General features: G+C 41.6%; 1 protein-coding gene across 1 annotated transcript in view; it reads right to left on the bottom strand.

Moving 5' to 3' along the window:
• Positions 1–18,852, bottom strand: part of LOC140324814 (calcium/calmodulin-dependent protein kinase type II subunit beta-like) — a gene marked incomplete in the record, with an annotated part of 87,135 nt that extends 68,283 nt beyond the window's left edge. The window contains 2 exon segments of the mRNA XM_072402934.1: positions 2,949–3,043; positions 18,516–18,852. Of these exon segments, the coding sequence (XP_072259035.1) occupies positions 2,949–3,043; positions 18,516–18,574 (154 nt within the window).
• Between the last annotated feature and the right edge of the window lie 651 nt (positions 18,853–19,503).

Raw genomic sequence — 19,503 nt, 5'->3', positions numbered from 1 at the left:
TAAAAGCAAATTGTATAATTTCTTTGAAGTATAAAAGTTATAAAACTAAATAAAATATATAAATGCTCTCAGCAAACTGGTAACATGATTTCCGGGCTCTGGCCTCGTGTGCAGCTATCTTTGTTGCAGCCAGTGTTATGGAGTAACAAGAATAAAACAGAGAGCCCACAAATATCTTTAGAGAAACAGAGGGCAGCAGTCATATACCCGGATATACCAGATACAGTATTACTGAATACTTTGTGGAAAATCACATTTATTTATTTTTATTATGAGGGTCTTTATACATTCGCTGCTAGTTATCATGTATCCCACTGCCAGACAGAATCACAAGATAAAATGTTGGACTTATACTATTTCTGACATAATACAAATGGGTGCTATTGCTGATCCCCTGATTTCTCTGGCTTCCATACCTGAAGAAGTTTGCAGATCAGGCGTTGGTGGTATTATGTTCTCATTTTCCTGCAGTATACAAGCTGGCGCTCAGATAACTGAACCCACATAGACAATGCAGAAATGCTTTATGAGAATGACGTACAAATAGTAATGTTCCAGAATGGATTTATGGTTATTTTTCCTGGGCAAGCCTGCGTGGGAGTTTATTATCTACTGAGTTTCATTATAGTGGCTTTGCTGAAGCAGAACTCCCAGCAGGCCAATAATAAGCACATTGTGTCAGCAAAGGTTGTGCAGGGCTTTCCATCTCCGTGATCAGATGTGTTGTGTACAAACGGCATTTCATCAAATGTTTTATTAGTTACCAACACATAATGTGCTGTAACCCATAGCAACAGATCCACCGGATCAAACATTTAGCTGTTATGGTGACCAGCACATTGCTACCTGTATGCCCTGTGGCTGGAGCAATTTATCGTCTCTTCCTAAAATGAAATGCAGCAAGTGACTGTAGTGTTTATTAGGTTTTACCCACCAGTGCACAAATGCTGGCAACACACTCAGAATAATGCCCGGTGTCAGCAGTTTTATTATAAACACATCGCATCCCGCTTCCCAAAGGTAGCTTTATTAATAAACCTATTTTGCTACAAAAATTCATCATCAGCAAGTCCTAAAATGAATCCTCTGAGCATATTATTTCCTCTAAAGCCCTAAAGGGTCCCAGGGATCCATGGAGCTGTCACATATGCAATGCATGTATATATGACGCACAGATGTATATAATATGATATGACACATACAAGTCACGGGGTCCATCTGCAATGCCAAATTATCTGTCGGTGTTTGTGGGTGACCCCCTGGGACCCTTGCTAGTTTGTATAGGGCCAATAGAAAACCTTCAGCGTATGCTAAGAAATTGTCATGTGACACCCAGAAATACAAATTGTGATATTGATATAAATTATAATTATAGTATATCAGCATCATACACAAAGGGTTCTGAGTCTGTATATAATGGACAGAAAAGTGGAAACTAAAAGTACAACTAACCTTTCACATGTGAAACTAGATAAAGATTGACATGGAACAAACTTCTACTTGCTTGTGAACAATTCTCTGATAGTAGATTGGTATAACAAGAAAATCAGTGCCAAAAGATCGGACGTGAGCTATAGAAATATTATGGGGTTTTCAGAGGTGGCCTTTGAAGGGTGAAGGTGAGAAATGTAAGGTGGCTGTGCCATGGCATCAAAAGAGTAGAAAACCAGGCAGGGCCCCTCTTTATCCATGGTATGCCATACAAGGAACTATCATTAGCAATGGGCTGGAAAATGTCATTTGTATGTGGACTCCAACTTTAGCAATATTAGGGGGCTACAGAATATTAGGGGGCATGAACATGGGGAAGTTGTACCGACCTAAATGATTTCAGGGCTCATGAAAGACACAAATACAAGATGTGGTAACTCTTATCAGAGCCAAAGGTGAGCCAGAGTGACACATATCGGATGGGGCTTGATTGTCTATTCCATAATAATTCCATTAGAAAAGCAAAATGTGCTTCCTTTCATCACAAACATACATTCCCAAAAGGTCTCTGCCTGAATGTCTGTAAATATAAGTAATTGTGTGACGCTTCTTTAGTGTATTACACACTCCTGCTGCTGCTACACATAACCAGGTAACCTAAATCTTCATTATTGTATATAACCAATCCAACAAAATCAGCTTCCAAGCCTCCAGCCTACCAACTGGACAGAGGAAGAGGTTGTGTTAAAGGGAAGAGGTTATCCCCGTGTGATGGAAGTTGATGAACTCCTAAGATTCATATTATTTAGTATTCATACAAATTATACAACGATATACAATAAATAATGTTTGCGGAGTCAGCACAGATAAGTACAAAATTATGACACGGGGAGCAGAGGGCCTATGGGGCTTCTAACCTTAAGCTACGTACACACTTCCAATTATTATCGTTGGTAAACGAACGACGAACGATCCTGCACGATATCTGCGAACGATCGTATAGCACCGATCCTGTACCTACAGATAACGACACGATCGTTCGCAGATATTGTACACACGATAGATACGATCGTTTGAGCGATACAGGAAGTGACGTGCACCACAGGAAGTGAGCGAACGTTCGTTCACCGCGCATGCTCAGACCATGGACGATTAATGAACGACCGTACACACGATAGATGGTCAACGATCGACGTCCAATCCGATGCGCCGGTCCGGTCGTTCATTTCCAACGATTATCCTCGTTCGTCGCCGTTGTTGGTTACTTTTTTTACGTACGATTTTTGCCCAATCGTTCGTTCGTCGTTCATTTCCAACGATAAAAATTGGAAGTGTGTACGCAGCTTAAGGAATGGGTGAATAAGAGGCACAATAGATGGGGGAAATGGAATTGTGAATAACTATGGACAGAGGAATGGGGGGAAATATGAAGAAGGGGTTTATATATCCTATAATATCCAGCAGAATATTGGGTTACAGTTACTTTAGCTCATTCCTTTCTTTCATAAGGTGCTCACCTCGTGCTGACAACTTCTTGGTATTAATGATCTTTGCGGCATATTCGTGTCCCGTGCAAAGCTTCACACATCTTCTGACCACCGAGAAAGCTCCCCTGAAAGGAAAGAATAGAATTTAGCTGCATAATCTGCTATGGCACACGTCATCCTTCCTGGTATAATACAAACGCAGGAGATTCGGATATTCCATTTATAGGATAGAAATGTAGATAAAAGGTTCATTGTATCAGAACGGAGAACAAAGCCTTGAAATTAACAGCAATGTGCAGATTCATTATTTTCAATGTTTTCACACCAATCCACCGCACCCCATCATCTTGCTATTCTGGTGATCTTTGAACTACATTGGAATACAAAATTTCAGGTATTCCCAAACACATTCATTTTATTATCAAATTCCCTGGTGGGAATCAATTACTGCCAATCAAACACAAGGACCTGGAAGATTGCTGAGAGGGAATGTTTTAGGGAATGTCAGATTCCCCATATTATAAACTGAACCCTTATTGTATGTTTGATTCATATATTCTCTTTCGGGCTCATCAGCTCTATCCTGGAAATTCTGTGTGTGGCATAAAACCATCGAATCCCATGACTCGGCTGTGTAATCTCCATCTTGTGATTAAGTGTTAGAATTGGCAAAATTGTAGGAAAAAAGAGTAAAAAAAGAGCAAAGGTCCGCTCTGGGAATCTACAAATTACTTACTTACCTTTTCACAGACAAGTAAGATTTCCATGGGACAAAAATAAACATTCACATGATCAGTTATGGCGGCTGTGATACGACGCGTCACAGATATTTGTGATGAATACACAGGGGTCGGGCAGGCTGCTCAGATAATATCCACGTTTTATTTACTGATAATATAAAATGGCCACAGACAGCCGAGAACAAACTCCAATGCCGATCATCAGACGGGGAAAGATTCTCATCATTCTGTATCCTCTGACGGGTAAGATGACAGATCCACCATTAACAATGAAATATTCCCCATACACTCCCCTCATTCCAATCACATAATACAGAACTTTACATTCCATCCTTCCACCAATATTAGGAAATTCTGCAAACACATTATAATCTGAGGTCAGTGGTCACATCCATCCATGGGTTCCATTTGTGAATACAACATCAATGTTACAAGGCCATAGGACAAAATGTGAACCAACTGAGATCTGGAGACTTCCATAACTATGGCTACCCTGACATTACAGTAACTTTTGTTTAGGGAGCCGTTCAGGTTTTGAGAGATTTTGGTATAAATAAAAAGCTGGATTTTGTTTTTTTTTAATTTATCACATACATCCCAATAACTGAATTATTTCCCTTCTGTAGGAGACCAAATTATGTTTTCCCGAAAATCTGACCAATATCTCAGCACTCCCTAAAAAGCCACATTGATCAGAGCTGCAAATCTTAACATTACCCCTCCCCCCCATTCCATTCATTTGTTAATAGTTAATACATTTAAAAAATGGTTCATTCATAATGCATAGACTGTTCCATGTGTGTTTAATACAGAAATCTGGTTATAAATCCGGCTTTTAGTTGGAAGGTGTCGGGCTATTTCATGTCAATGGATTGTGCCCCTGTAGTTACAGGTTGTACTTATTGCATGAAGTGTTGGTTACCATTTGGACTTTCAGACTACATATATACACCCCACGTTACAGGATGACTGCCAGCAGAGCTCATACAGTGTCTAGGCAGGGAAGCATTGGGGATGAATAATGACTGAGAGAGAATATAAAGTCTGTGCACATAGCGGCCCATATAAGTAATATTTGAGCCATTTGTAGTCATTCTACAGATACAATCAGTCGTATCATCAAGTTTGCTCGTCACAGATGGGACTGGGAAGGGCACCCAATTCCTGAAGCCGGGGCGATTCCCAGGTAGGTACGTCGGTGTGAGATCTGTGACCCAGAACCGGCACTGCTTCCTGGAATCAGACAATGGCACCCAGAACAGGAAGCTCCACTAATTACCAATCAGCTTCGTTTGCCATCTTTCATTTTTATTTAGAAAGAAATTTGTTAATATGGAACCAGATGGACAGAACTGCACAATTTCCTAAATAAACAGTATTTGTCAATAGCGGCTCCCAATGACATGGTGACACAGAATTTGGTAAAGAATCTTTCCTGACAGGGATGACATATTTCCCATCTGTCCTTCCTTGGAATGAATTCATCCCATTCCCTCATCACACTGACCATAATACAATCCAGAGATCTGTACGAATAAGCTTTAATAAAGTGAGAAATTGTTATTGGGAGACAAAACGATTCTTTATATCCATGCATCTTCCTGTGAATATCTGTGAGAACAATTTACATATAGATTTATATAATATACATAGATCCTTTTACATAGGGACATGTGCAGTAGTTATTTTTTTTATTATTATCCATTGAAATTTATATAAAAAGGTTTATTGGTCCATTTTTAATTTTTTTCAAGTGTTATACAAATTTAGGGAGGAAACCTTTTAGAATGACAGACAGATACAGACAGTGACACAGGAGGAGAGGACCCTGCCCAGAAGAGCTTACAATCGAGGAGGTGGGGGAAGTATCACACAATAGGAGGGGAGATATGTAGTCTACAATATGGATCTTCTGGTAATGGATAATTTAAAGTTGAGCATGCACTTTGTTTGTAAAAGAAGTAAACCCACAAAAAAAGTTAATTTAAAATTATTGTACAAGGGCAGCACGGTGGCTCAGTGGTTTGCACTCCGGCCTTTGCAGCGCTGGGTCCCAGGTTGGAATCTCAGCCAGGACATTATCTGCATGGAGTTTGTAGGTTCTCCCTGTGTGTGTGTGAGTTTCCTCTGGGTACTCCGGTTTCTTCCCACATTCCAAAAACATGGAGTTAGGTTAATTGGTTTCCTACCAAAAATTGACCTTAGAATATAATAATGACATATGGCTATGGTAGGGATATTAGATTGTGAGCTCCTTTGAGGGACAGCTAGTCACATGACTATGGACTTTGTACAGCACTGTGTAATATGTTGGTGCTATATAAATACTGTGTACTGTAATAATATTAAATTACAATAAAAAAAATTGCAACAATGCAACCTAAGCCCTTTAATGTAAATTGTAGATGACCTTTATGTGTAGTACTTTATGAAAAGTCTGTGCCCAGCAGATCTTCTATAGTAGTGTGGTGCAGCTTATCTGAATGCCCTCTTGTTACTCAAATCTTATCAGAGCCAACGTATGGATATGCCGCCAATGACCATTCTTTGCTTAGTTCCTTACAATCCCTGCTCCGCGCCTGGTCCTCTCCTCCTCTGTCCTGGCTAGGCCAGATAGCGCCAGTAAAAATGTCATGGCTGCCAAAACTTCTCTACTATTTTAGAACCTTACCAGTAGCGGTTCTGGCTCCAGTGCTTCATACGTTACAACGCCATGTAAATGAGTTTGTTTGCCATGGTAAGAGGCCTAGGGTAGCTCAGAGGACCATATACATGCACAGGCATTGCGGGGGTTGGGAGTACCCTACCTGGCTAAATACTACGCTGCGGCACAGATTAGTAAACTTTCTGCTTGCATGCCTCCTCTGAGTCCCCTTCATGGGATGCACTGGAATTCCTGAAATGTGGATCTTTCCTGATTTCTTCTCTACATTGGGTTCCCCTCTTCATTGTGTCCCAGGCTTCTTAGCCCCCTGATCCGGAACTCCCTTAAATTTTGGGAAACCTATAGAAGCAGGTTTTGGCTCACGTCTTCATGGGCACCTCTGCAATCTATCTGTTTTAATCCTCTGTTCCCACCTGGACATATGAACCCTATGGCGTTCCAATGGTGGAGGACAAAGAGTCTATGCTTGGCCTTTCACCAAGTAGGTATTTCGGGCATTCAGTCCCAGGAATATTATCGAAACATGCAACTCAGTTTGAAAGGATCTGCTTTATTTGATCTGTTATCCCCCGGCCTTATCTCCCGTCTCTACAGACAGCTTATTGCTGTACCTTCTGCCATATCGAAGCCGTATGTACATAGATTGGGTTGCAACCAACCTGAGGAGGTATGGGAAGATTTATGGAGGTCTATATCCTCCTGTTCTATTAATGTGACCTAGCAGGAATCTGCGTACAAGATATTATTTAGCTGGTACCTAACCCCTGCAAGGTTGGCACGCTTTGATCCTGAATCAACGGGTTGATGTTTTAGAGGCTGTAATGCCATCGGTGATGTGCTCCATATTTGGTGGACATGTCCCAAACTATTTGGTTTTTGGCAATCAGTACACGACCTACTCGGTTCTTTGCTGAACAGACCCATGATCCGGGATCCATGGCGTTCTCTCTGCTTTCTAAAAACCAGGCAACCTTTGTTTTTTTGGTGGCTCAACAAGTAATAACCAGGGCATGGAGGACTGAGATAGTGGCCTTCAGTGAAGTTAAGTCTAGACTGGATGTAATTATGGTTAATGAGGACCTGACCAGCATTTTGACTGACACCCACGACCGGTTTTTGGAGATGTGGGACCCTTGGATTGTTTACAGTCATCCTACTGTCCGGGGCCCCACGGCCCTCTAAGAGCTTGCTGGATTTAGTACTTATTTAGTATTAGGTTATCAGTGGTATTCTGGAAGATCTGCAGGCTTCGGAGACAGACCTTTCCCCCGGCTCCTTGCCCTATTTCCTTATGTACTGTGATATTCTGTTCTTGGTATATTTTAATTTTCGTGTCCTTTTTCTTACTTATGTGATTTTAGTATTTGATTTTTTGCTACTATTACCCAATAAAAACGATTGTTACCGAAAACGTCAGATAACCTATTCACTCAACATTATGCATTTATACATCCCAGTTCCATACAAAAAAAATTGGTTTAGAATACCTAAATGTCACTATTTGTATTTATATATATTTGAATGTTAGGATACATTCTCATGTGTTGGGTAATCTGATATCAGAACAATATAAATCATCCCCCTGCTAGAGGAAACCGAGGACCAATCTACATTCAGAATAACCCCGGACTACTATGGGGCCCTCTGACTGATGGAAATTTCAATAGAATATTCCAGAAAAGGAGATTTTATCCATCTGATTTCTTGGCATTGCTATCATGAAGTCAACAGAATTTCTGCATTTTGTTTCAGTTTGCTTTACACATGACGGATTCACTTCAGAAGTTAAATGGATGTTCCATGTCTAGTAAAATAGGCTTGCAGATATTTATTGATCCATCAACTTAAATCCACATGAGGAATAACATGATAATGCTGAAACGGAACAAGAATTTCATTGTACTCAGAACAATTATATCTATCTTGTATCTGTGTCTGTGGTATTCAATCAGCAGATGCAATGCAAGCAAAGGGTGAAATATTGATGATCTGCACATCAGAACACTTTCCAAGATTCCGCATGGCATTTTGGGATCTTTTCTGTAATATGCCTGGCAGTGATCACTGAGCTTTGTATCTTGGTTTGAATCAGTGCTGCAGGCAAATCTATAAAATATCTATTACATCAGTCATAAATTATTAATTACTGCTTAGGTTACATCCGCATTCCTATTTTCTTTCACCTGAAATCCAACTTTGGATGAAATTTGTAACCAGGCTTGCAGTGGGAATCTTATCCTGTAAGCTGATGAATACGGTAAGTCAGGGATATAAAACTCTGGCCCAGGGGCCAAATCTGGCCCGCAACATCCTTTTTTTGGCCCCCAAAGGAATCCTAAATATGGCCCGCCGCTGCATTGAAATTGCGCCACTACAACAGTTCCCGGCATCACTCGCGTCTATAGACCAGCGGCCTCTCTGGCTATGCGTGGCCCCACATTGGACTGTTTTATAGGCGCAGGGAATTGTAGTAGCGGTGCTATTTCAGTTTCAAGTTTGACCCGCGACTTTGTCCAAGTTTTTAATTTTGGCCCACTGTGTATTTGAGTTTGATACCCCTGTGGTAAGTGCTGAAATAATTTACACCAACACGAAACTGCAATAATCATCATAAGAACATCTCATGGAGTGCTGGGCAACACGTGTATTTGTCATCCTGTAAGTAACTGGCGGGGAGTGACAGTATGGTCAATGTGCATCAGCACATCCTAAACATTGGAGCAATGTAATCTTGTATACAATTGCCTTTGCATTGCTTTGATCTAAGTGATTAGATTTAAAGTGCATTGTATTTCACATCATGTATTTATGTAGCACTGACATATCATGTAGTGCTGTACATAGTCATGTCACTGACGCAATCTAAGGTCATTTTTGGGGGGAAGCCATATCACCTACCAATATATGTAAAATAGCTGTAACTAACATGAAAACACTAAATAAACTATACTGAAACAACACATAATTAATTTTCCTTATTACCTAGTACAACCACTGTCTTTGCAATACCCCTGAGGAAGCAAAGCAGGCGAAACGCGTCAGTATTTAAGTCTAACTAATGGATCAGTGTATAAAACCACAAGTTATAGCCATTTGTTCTGTATGATGAATATGTGTATATTCCACCTTCAGGAGACCTATATTTAGTACTCTGCACCCCATGCAGGAATGAGGGTGAAGGTCTATTACAATTTGCTTCATTTCTCTGGTATACTGTATGGTACGCTACTATTAGGAGAACTCTACTTAATATTGTGACCTTTGAACCCCATGCAGTAATGAGGGACAAGGTCAGTAAAACATGCTGTATTTTTCTGTTGTATACTATATATGTATTATACTGAAATACAGAGTTACTTTGTGCCAATAAACCCCTACTTTCTTCTTTTCTTTTTATATTGATCACCTACCAATATGTATTTTAGATGTTGGAGGAAATCCATACAAACACATGATAAACATAGAAAAGCCATGTAAATAGTGACCCTTCAACCCTACAATGGCAACACTGATAGCCACTGACCCTGCCACTGGTGTGGGGCGAAATCTCCTTACTGGGATCCATGACCCCAATGGAAGGAACCTTAAGTTGCCCCTACAGATCCAATGACTGCCCATGTGCCTGTAGTAGGAGGGCAACTAACTGCAACCCCATTGCCCCAAATGCTGGTAAACAAGAAGTGCTGGAGAACATCCGTACCTTAGCCTGAAGAACTTTGGGAAGCTGTTGGGCTAAAAAAAATAATAACTTATTAAAAGGGGAAACCGAGGAAAATCTCTTGTATTGTGAGGTCACTTGGACTTGCTTGGTCTATCGGGTTTTATATCTATTTTTATCATTTCACAAATGCAAGTCCAATGCAGAAAATAAAGTCAATCTACAGGAGCCCCATAATGAAGTTATTGCATGAAGCAGAAGTCATCGCTGAACCCGCATACAGGAGCAGACATAAAGTGTGACGCTGCATGAGGGCCCCAGACCTTCCTTGGCCAACATTGCCCACCACAGCCCACATAAGTAACCCTGGTGCACAAATGGCTGAGAGTTGTGGGGCAAATACAAGAATGAAGAAACCACTTTACAGAATAAAGCTGAGGCTGCTGTTGCTGAGCAATCAATGAAAACCAATAGAATTCTGCACCCTCCATGAAAGCTGCACAACGCCAGGATCTCTCCTCAGCCTGGACACGGCAGATAATTATTCAGTGGTGGCTCAGTGGTTAGCGCTGGGTCCCAGGTTGGAATCTTGGCCTGGACATTATCTGCATGGAGTTTGTAGGTTCTCCCCATATTTTTGTGGGTTTCCTCCCACATTCCAAAAACATGCAGTTAGATTATTTGGCTCCCCCACAAAATTGTCCTTAGACTGTATTACTGACACTTGACTATGGGGGGGACATTAGATTGTGAGCTCCTTTGAGTGACATGACTATGCACTTTGTACAGCGCTGTGTAATATGTCGGCGCTATAAAAATACAAGATAATCATGGAATTGTGTAATTAGTGATCACCTTCACACGTCTTTACAAGAAGAAGAAATGACAAATGTATGTGAATTGCTGCTGGAACAATAGAGGACCTCGGGTCAGAACATCTTTACCTTTCAGCAATGCATACCGGACCACGAGGTACCAGACCACCCAATACCCGGACACCCTGGCATGCATACAGTAATACAACTTTTTATGGAGAGTCTGGCCACAACCAGTCCTGTCTATTAGCCCATTGCTGAGGAGGGGTATTAGCGAGACACTGAGGAGGGTGAGGGCGGTCTGGATCTCTGAGAAGGAAAGACAACTGACCATGTATTATGTTTCAATCAGTTGGGGCTTTTATTAAATTTGGTGAAAACAAACCGGAAGAAAAGAGGATCTGGAAAATATATAAAGCCATAAATGTTTCATCTGAATGCCTCAAACAAAGAATGTGTTACCGCATTATAAGTGCATGAAAAGTGAACCTGTTCCCTGTATTTCCCCTCCTGGCAGTGTATACTTACCTTGCTTTCACTCCAATCACTGGGAATGGGAGAACAGTTCTGTGTAAGCTCAGGTAAATTGACCAATCAGAGCTTGCTAGGTGCTGAAAGTGTCCCTGCCCCATGTGACAGTGCTGGGCCAATCACCAAGCATCAGAGGTGGGGTAAGTCACATGCTCCTCCATACCTGTACATAGCAGATCCCAGCAGGTGATCAGTGGGTAGAAGTACAGGAAAGGGAGCATGCTGGGGAACTAGGATTTAAAGGGAATTGATGCCCATGTATTCCTACTCACAGTACTTGCTAAACTCTCTATCACATCTTACTCTTACGCCAGGGTGAAATCAATCACTCCGACAGTTCAGGTAATTTATGAGAGTAAGTACTGAAATAATACTTCCTGTCGTACTGACTGATGACAGCATTTACTGAGACTCTCCGAAGCAAACCTTGAGTAAGTCTACTTAGGCAAGACTGGACTAAAGTTTAACTCGGGGGCCATTTTACAATTGAACAGGGCTTACTTGTTCCAACACCAAAACTTAGTGGCTCCTGGCGGGCCCAGAGGTTTTTGGTGAAATATACCTCCATACAATGTTTACATGGGAAGTGACGTCACAGCTTCTTCCACACACTGATCGCTGTTATGTGATTACATGGAGATCTAGATTCCTTAGGAGAAAAATCTCCCAAAATAAATTCCCACAATCTGAAATCTTACTGCACAATAATGGAATTCTCACGTAAGGGAACACATGGATTATTATTATTATTATTAAACAGGATTTATATAGCGCCAACATATTACGCAGCGATGTACATTAAATAGGATGTTTAGTGATCCCAGACAATCCACCTCCATCATATCGCAATGTAATCTGCCGACAATTTACACAAACGTATCTTTTCCTGTGCGCATTGCACTGCGATGGTATTAAAGTCACACTTATATCATTTCATTTTATTCAGCAGACTTCTCTGGTTATATTTTGGGGATATCTGAGGATAAGTAAATTACATAATCAATGATTTGGGAAACAATACTGGAAATTTATTTTTCTGATTGTTATTATTTCTTCTAAATAAACCTAGCAAATAAAATCTATATCCCAATCTATAAAGCCGTTTCTGTCTGACGGATGGTATAGATGTTAGTTATAGGAGGAACTATGTGATAAAAGGGCAGAAAAAGGCTAAAGAATGTTAATAAAAAATAAACCTCATTCATAAAACTGAACTGTTTCTGTTGAATTTAGGAATCTGTTCATGAGGATTGTAAATGCATTCTTCCTATAGCAGGTGAAATATGGGTCATCAAATGGAACCACAGAGCCCATTGTGCTACCGGAAATCCAACATTCCGGACGGTGCCTGACGCTGAGGATTGCTGGGGACGGTGAAAGTTGGACTCGCCTGCCGCAGAGGTAATTCTTAGAATACATCATATGTTAAAGAGTGCAATATTATATTTACAGAGGCGGGCTCATACAGTTACATATATATATTATTATTTATAAGGACATCATGAAATGTCATCAAGTCCTTAGCGGGTGCTAAAATGTTTTACAACAGATCCCATCGTGTCATTACTTATGTAACAAAAATGAAGCCAAAAATGGAGAAGCTGTGCATGCAAAACTAAGTACACCCCTGGATTCAGTTCCGCTTGTCTCCTTTAGCAGCCATAACTTGATGGCATTGTTATTTTATGACTTTTTCCATCTCTCACATCGTTGTGGAGGAATTGTTGCCGACTCTTCTTTACAACATTGCTTCAGTTCATTGAGGTTTGGGGGCATTTGTTTATACACAGTTCTCTTAGGGTCCTGCCACAGCCTTTCAGTTGGATTGAGGTCTGGACTGGGCCATTGCAGCACCTTGATTCTTTCCTTTTTAAGCCATTTTCTTTTAGATTTGCTGGTGTTCTTGGGATTATTGTTCTGTTGCATGATCCAATTTCAGCAAAGCTTTAGCAGTCACAGAGATGGCCTCACATTTGATTTTAGAATACTTTGGTTTACAGAGAAGTTCATGGTGTTGATATGATGTATTTGGTTTTCACCAAACATGGCGCTGTGCATTATGGCCAAACATCTCTACTTTGGCATCATCTGTTCAGAGGAAATTGTTCCAGAAGTCTTGTGGTTTGGTTAGATGCAACTTTGTAAACCTAAGCTGTGCTGCCATATTCTTTTTAGAGAGAAGAAATTCCTTCTCTGGGATCATTGCTGATGTCTTTCCTCCTTGGCATTGTGGTAGCACACACCTGAATGCTGCAGACCAGCAAACTGCCTATAGAGGGCGCCACACTGACTGAGGATCAATCAATGCATCTGATGGGCAGCACCTGGCTGATACTTACCCCCTTTATTCCTCTGGTAGTGGGAAGAATGTACTTCATTTTTCACACACTGCTTTTTAATCTTTGGCAAACAAATGATGACACGGTGCGATACGTCATGTGTGTTGGTGTTCATCTCAGGTCAGATTTACAGATATTAAAGGCTTGCTATGAACCAGATTTTTTCATGTCATGATACACAAAACCTTTCACATGACTGTGTCCATATATATACACCATCACCAACTAGAGGAAAATGTGAATGTGCAGTACAGAAAATAGAAAATGGGTCATATGATCAGTACGTTGGGGGTATTTTTATTAATGGGGTATGGGCAATAAAAACCTGACAGAGAATCAATTTCTTTCTTATACAGTAATACAGTGAAAGTTTGCTGTAATAGATAGCTTCTGGAATTGTTTTTTGTTGCTATGATATATACTGAAATTTGTTTGACTTTTCATGAATAGTTTGTAAAATATAACAATTCACTTCCTGGTTTGTGGGGGGGGGGGACCCTGGTTCTAAAGCCTTATATATCTGCACATCTAAGGCAGTACTGGCTGTTAGAGATTCGGTGATGTGCCGCTCTCCGTTCTCATTGCTGGAGGCTGTGACACGAGGAAGTAAAGCCCTGCTTCCACCAACATGGCCGCCTTCACATGGGGACGCAATGCAAACTGGGGACTACTCCTTTGCCTTCCGCCAGCTTTTTTAAGGCACATTGTCTACAGTTCAGTTCCTCTCTGAATCTTGTTAGACTTCACTACAGATAGGCCAGCGAAAGTTGTGAAGAAAAGAAATACAAATGAATAGCTCGGCACCCAGCTGGGAAATGATAGAAACGTTTCTGTGAGCTCATCGGCCTTTTTTCACATAATTATAACATTGATAAATAAATGACCGGCGTTACAACAACTAAATCAGTGTTTGGGGTTCAGTTTAGGAAGAAGTCTTACAATCATAGGAGCGGTCCTTGTGTCTGGCATGATTGGCATGTGCCGGGTTTGGTGGTGGGATGCCATGACAGCTGGGTGCATATAGAGCAGGGAATGCAAAATACAGATATCTGTGATAATAATCCCACACACACCCACACATCCATCACAAATCTAAATAAAGCTCTCTATTGACCCCACAATGGCGTCACATTCTGCCCTCTCTATAGCAGGGTATAATAATGTCATTTTCTAGCTGCCAGGATACACCTGGACTATTCTGAGGAGAGGAGCTCATTGCCATGGCACATAGTGCCCCATCCTGCAGGGCAATTATTAATTACTGATCAAAGCCCGTTACTTGGATACAGCTTGACAACACGCCATGCAGAAAGAGCGATGAATAAATTATGTGACAGCACTAGATAAAGCGTACCTAAACGCAGAATTTTCACTTTACATACAAGGGTCAGCAATTCTTTTATTTTAGGTAAAAACTCAGTGCAGTGCAAACAAAAAAAAAGGGTGCAGCTCCGCCCCCCTAATTCTCGATCGAGAATGAATGACGCATCCGGGGGGCTCATGGGTGCTCCTTCTGCACATGTCCGGGCACATCAGCCATGCGCACAAGGAGAACTTTCGCCAAAAGGGGGAAGAAAAGCCGACTCATGAGCAAGTTTTGTCCCCCAAATACGTTACCCAATTTCGTGCCTGGGTCGGGAGACGTAGTAGGAAGAACCCCGAAGAAGAGGAGAAGATGGCGGTGCTTGGAGCGAAGACCGATACCGGGACAACGCGGGACCCGATGGAAGACATCTCCGGACCGATGGACTGCGCTGCGGGATTGAAGGTAAGTGTATTTTTTTTTGTTTTGCCCGTTTTTGAGTTTATTTCCTCTTTAAATACACACGAGTCTGATTGGTTCATCACTTATGAATCTGCCTCAGATTTTGCTCGGTTGGCACGAACATTATTAATGCCTTAATAACTTGCCGGCAAGTGGGCAAAATAAAAAGCTGATCAGGTTTGTGACCCCAGCAGTCCTGAAGGCTAAACTGCCACTAAGTGCATAGCCCAGCTTTAGGCTCCCGCAGGTATTGGCACCATTAGGGAATGACACTGATTGGCTGCAACATTTGTGATGAGGATCATGTGACCTGACAAATATACCAATGAAGCCCTGGTATAGCTATTTATTTTTTTCAGGGTCATCGAGTAGTGAATGAAGGAAGATGAAAACAGCAACATCTATAATTAGGGATTGAATTAACTTTTCAAAAGCTTTAGTTAGTTCTGCTAATATTTTCCCTTCCCTTGATTTCCACTTCTAATGACACTTTTGTATAAAAACATTCCATTTCATACAAATATCATTAGGGTCTCTGTGTTTCTCTATGCATTGCAGGCAGATCATGGCCAGTGGGAGGAGCCAGTAGTGTGCCTTATCACATCACCCAATCAGAGTGCTCCTCCCTTTTGTTTTCATGCAAGCAATGGTCTAATACTTGGATGGAATTACACAAACACGGAAATGTATTGATGTCAGTCTGGAGGATTGTCCATTCTTGGGCAGGCTGCAGTTTCTAGCGCACATTATGAGAAGCTCACAGTGTGCACATTCCTTGCTTCACCTGCAAGACGTGAACTATAATGGAATGTTTTATTCTTTATTCCTCTCTGCACCTTCAGTGACTTCATTCAGAGATCTCTGCTGCAGCCCAGGGATTGGGTGGATCACTCATATCACATGACCAGATCACTGGGATCTCTGTCACTGGTGGATCGTCCTAACAGTTTGGGGTTCTTGAAAGTCCAGCACTTTACACCAAAACCATTCCACAAATAAAGCTTTATTACACGCGTTGTACAAAAATACAGCGGCTGTGTGGGCTATCCTGTGAGTAATATTACAAGATTCCCCCAGATACCCCAATGTGCGCGCTCCTCTGCATGCTCCACCTGTCAGAACTCTGCTGAAAGCAATATAATATAATATAAGCATATATATATATATATAATGTGATATAAAACTGGTTACAATGAAACGCAGAGGTGACATCCATGATAATTAAACATTCCTTTATTTATTGTTTATCCCATAAATGAATCGGAGCATGGTGCTCAGTGGGCAGTAACACGCACTTACCCCTCTGCTCTCATATTGTTACCTGGCTTATAGTGACCCAATGTAAAGAATTACCAGAACTAAATCCAATTACATTCCATCACAAATTATCATTTACTTTGCATTATCCTATGGGGGCGTCATTCACCTGTCACTGAGGGGCCACAACTAAAGACATTGAACCTCATATATGGGAAATATTGAAATGATTCATTACCTTTCCAATAAACTCATATAGCCGTTATTTACATCATCACAACCAGTTCTGTGGCTGGAAAAGGTGAATCCTGATTGGCTGGGAAATTTTGGGGGGGGGGGGGGCGTAATATAAAGGCTCCCAGCTCTGACCGGTGATGACAATAGCTGACATATGGTGCCCCCCCCCCCATGGTGCCCCCCCACATTGTGCATTCACTATAGAGCTCAGCGCATTATTCACTGGCGTGTACATAGAAATCACATTTCAGCCTGCTGTAGTCGGAATGATTGGTTAAAGCCGTATTTATAAAGCAGTTAATGTGTCATTCACCAAACATTCACAGGTTGCTAGTCATTCCTTCTTATTTACAAACACATGCATTGTGACAATTCACCTGCAGTGAATTTGTGGTGAATACTTTATATTCATACATTTGTTGCATTATGTGGTGCAGGCAGCAGCAACCAATGAGATGTCTGCTTGTTGTATGTTCACCTGTTAGGATGTGATTTGTCATTCATTGCACCACCTTGCTGAATCGGTGTCTGGATGCAGCAGTAACGGATGAATGATTGACAGCAGCATGGAGATGGGTGAATCCTGGTACCCTGCATCTAGCCTCAGCTTCCCAGTGACTCCATGACCCCATATCTCACATGTGAGAGCCAAATGTGACATCATCCGAGGGGGCGGGATAAGGCTCAGGAGGACCTGGGAGGGGATGAATCCAGGGGACACAAATCCCCATACACCTGCCAATCAAAGCCTCATCTTTATGGACAATATTACCCGTCACTCACCGAAAAGCACTGGTGGGGAAGAACTGTGGGACATGCCCATATATGGGCATATTTCATATCCCTAACATAAATATATATTTATATAAATACATAATATCTTTCCTATCATCCATCATTAGATAATAATATCCTCAGCATACAATTACTTGCATCAGCATCTCTGCTAACTGACGTCTCTGCTAACTGACATCTCTGCTAACTGACGTCTCTGCTAACTGACATCTCTGGAATGTCCACCATTTATTAGGAGCTGCCACCCTAAAATCTGCACCCATAAACACCCTGCAAAATACTGGCGGGTTCATTGGCCCCTAAATACTAATGTATCAATAACCAATATATCAGCTACACCCCCACCAATTACCAATCATCAATTATTATCTTTATCGATTGACAAATACCCCCCCCCCCCCATTTATTGGTGCCCAGCGGGGGTGCCAGCCATGTTGATGCCCCTGCAATCCATGAATAGCGCTCACCCCAAACCTCACAATCCAATCACATCCCCCCAATATACGCAGACGACACATTTGGGCAAATCGATGGACAACAAATCGCAATGTACGCCAGAACCTTTCCCAAATACTACAGACAAATGCAAACATCTGCACACACATCTAGAGATGGCCCACCCTCCTCCATCACACACCCTGCATGCCCCCCATGGGGGCCACAAGGGCCCATATTGCACCTCCTGAAATCAAAGAATTAAAGATTCCATGTGGGAATCAGATTTGGGAATCCAACATGGGATTGTACGGTTCTACCCCCCTTATTGCCCCTGGGGGTAATTAGATGGGGTCTTACTTGCCAATCTCTTCATACAGCTGGTATTCATCTGTGAATCGTGTGCAGGTTACAGCCATGTCTGCATGGGATCCGGGATCTGCAGTGCTGATTGGTTGTAGCAAGGAAGAGATCTCCTTAGTCTGGATTATTTGCCCCTTCCAGTCCTTATTGCTCTCCTGTCTGCCCCTCCTGTAGGGTTCTCTGCGTCTTTTCTAGCACAAATACCACAAATCCCAGAAAGGATGAAGAGGAAAAGACAGAGAGGGATGGAGAGACAGGGGCAGAATTAGGGGAGACAGAGGAAGCAGCCTGAGCCTTGCCTGTAATAATCAGACTGAGAACAAGAGGGAGGGATGGGAGGGAGGAGAGGGAGGGCAGAGATAGAGTACAGATACACAGGGGGCAAATGTGACAAGCTAACATTCACTGGGGAATCTCCTCCCTGATAGCCTTGCAGACCCCCAATATACCCCAAGGGTTGTAGGGGCACTGACTGCACCAACTGCTGCTGTGACCACACTTTTCTACATTCTGCATTGCACAGATCAGATGTTTGAGCCAAATAACAGCTGTAATCCATGGCAGCCAATCAGCTTCCAGCTTTTCATATTTAAACCTGGACTAGAAGAATGCGAAAAACTATTTAGATTAATAATGAGATTCATTTTAATGTAATGATTTGTCTATAAAAATAATAATATCTCACTAAGCTGCGGCTTGGAGTTTATATCGCCGGGCTGATTGTGGGGTACAGCATCATTACCCACCATGAGAATTCATTGTTACAAATATCAGCTAATATTATGAATAGCGATATTATAGATATTATGATACAGAAAGATTTGGTAAAAATCTCTGATTTCCCAGGAACAGAGCGGAGGAAATATTTTGTGCGAATTGCTGGCGAACTCGATTTTTCTAGCATGGACTCACTGATAAATATTTAAAATGGAAAAACATAATATCACATAAAGTAACATAGAAGAAGGGAGGCCAGCATACATTA

Source organism: Pyxicephalus adspersus, chromosome 2 (genome assembly GCF_032062135.1).
Source record: "Pyxicephalus adspersus chromosome 2, UCB_Pads_2.0, whole genome shotgun sequence".
NCBI classification, from domain to species: domain Eukaryota; kingdom Metazoa; phylum Chordata; class Amphibia; order Anura; family Pyxicephalidae; genus Pyxicephalus; species Pyxicephalus adspersus.
The sequence above is the reverse complement of the archived record's forward strand: the minus strand, read 5'-3'. Positions and strand labels throughout refer to the sequence as shown.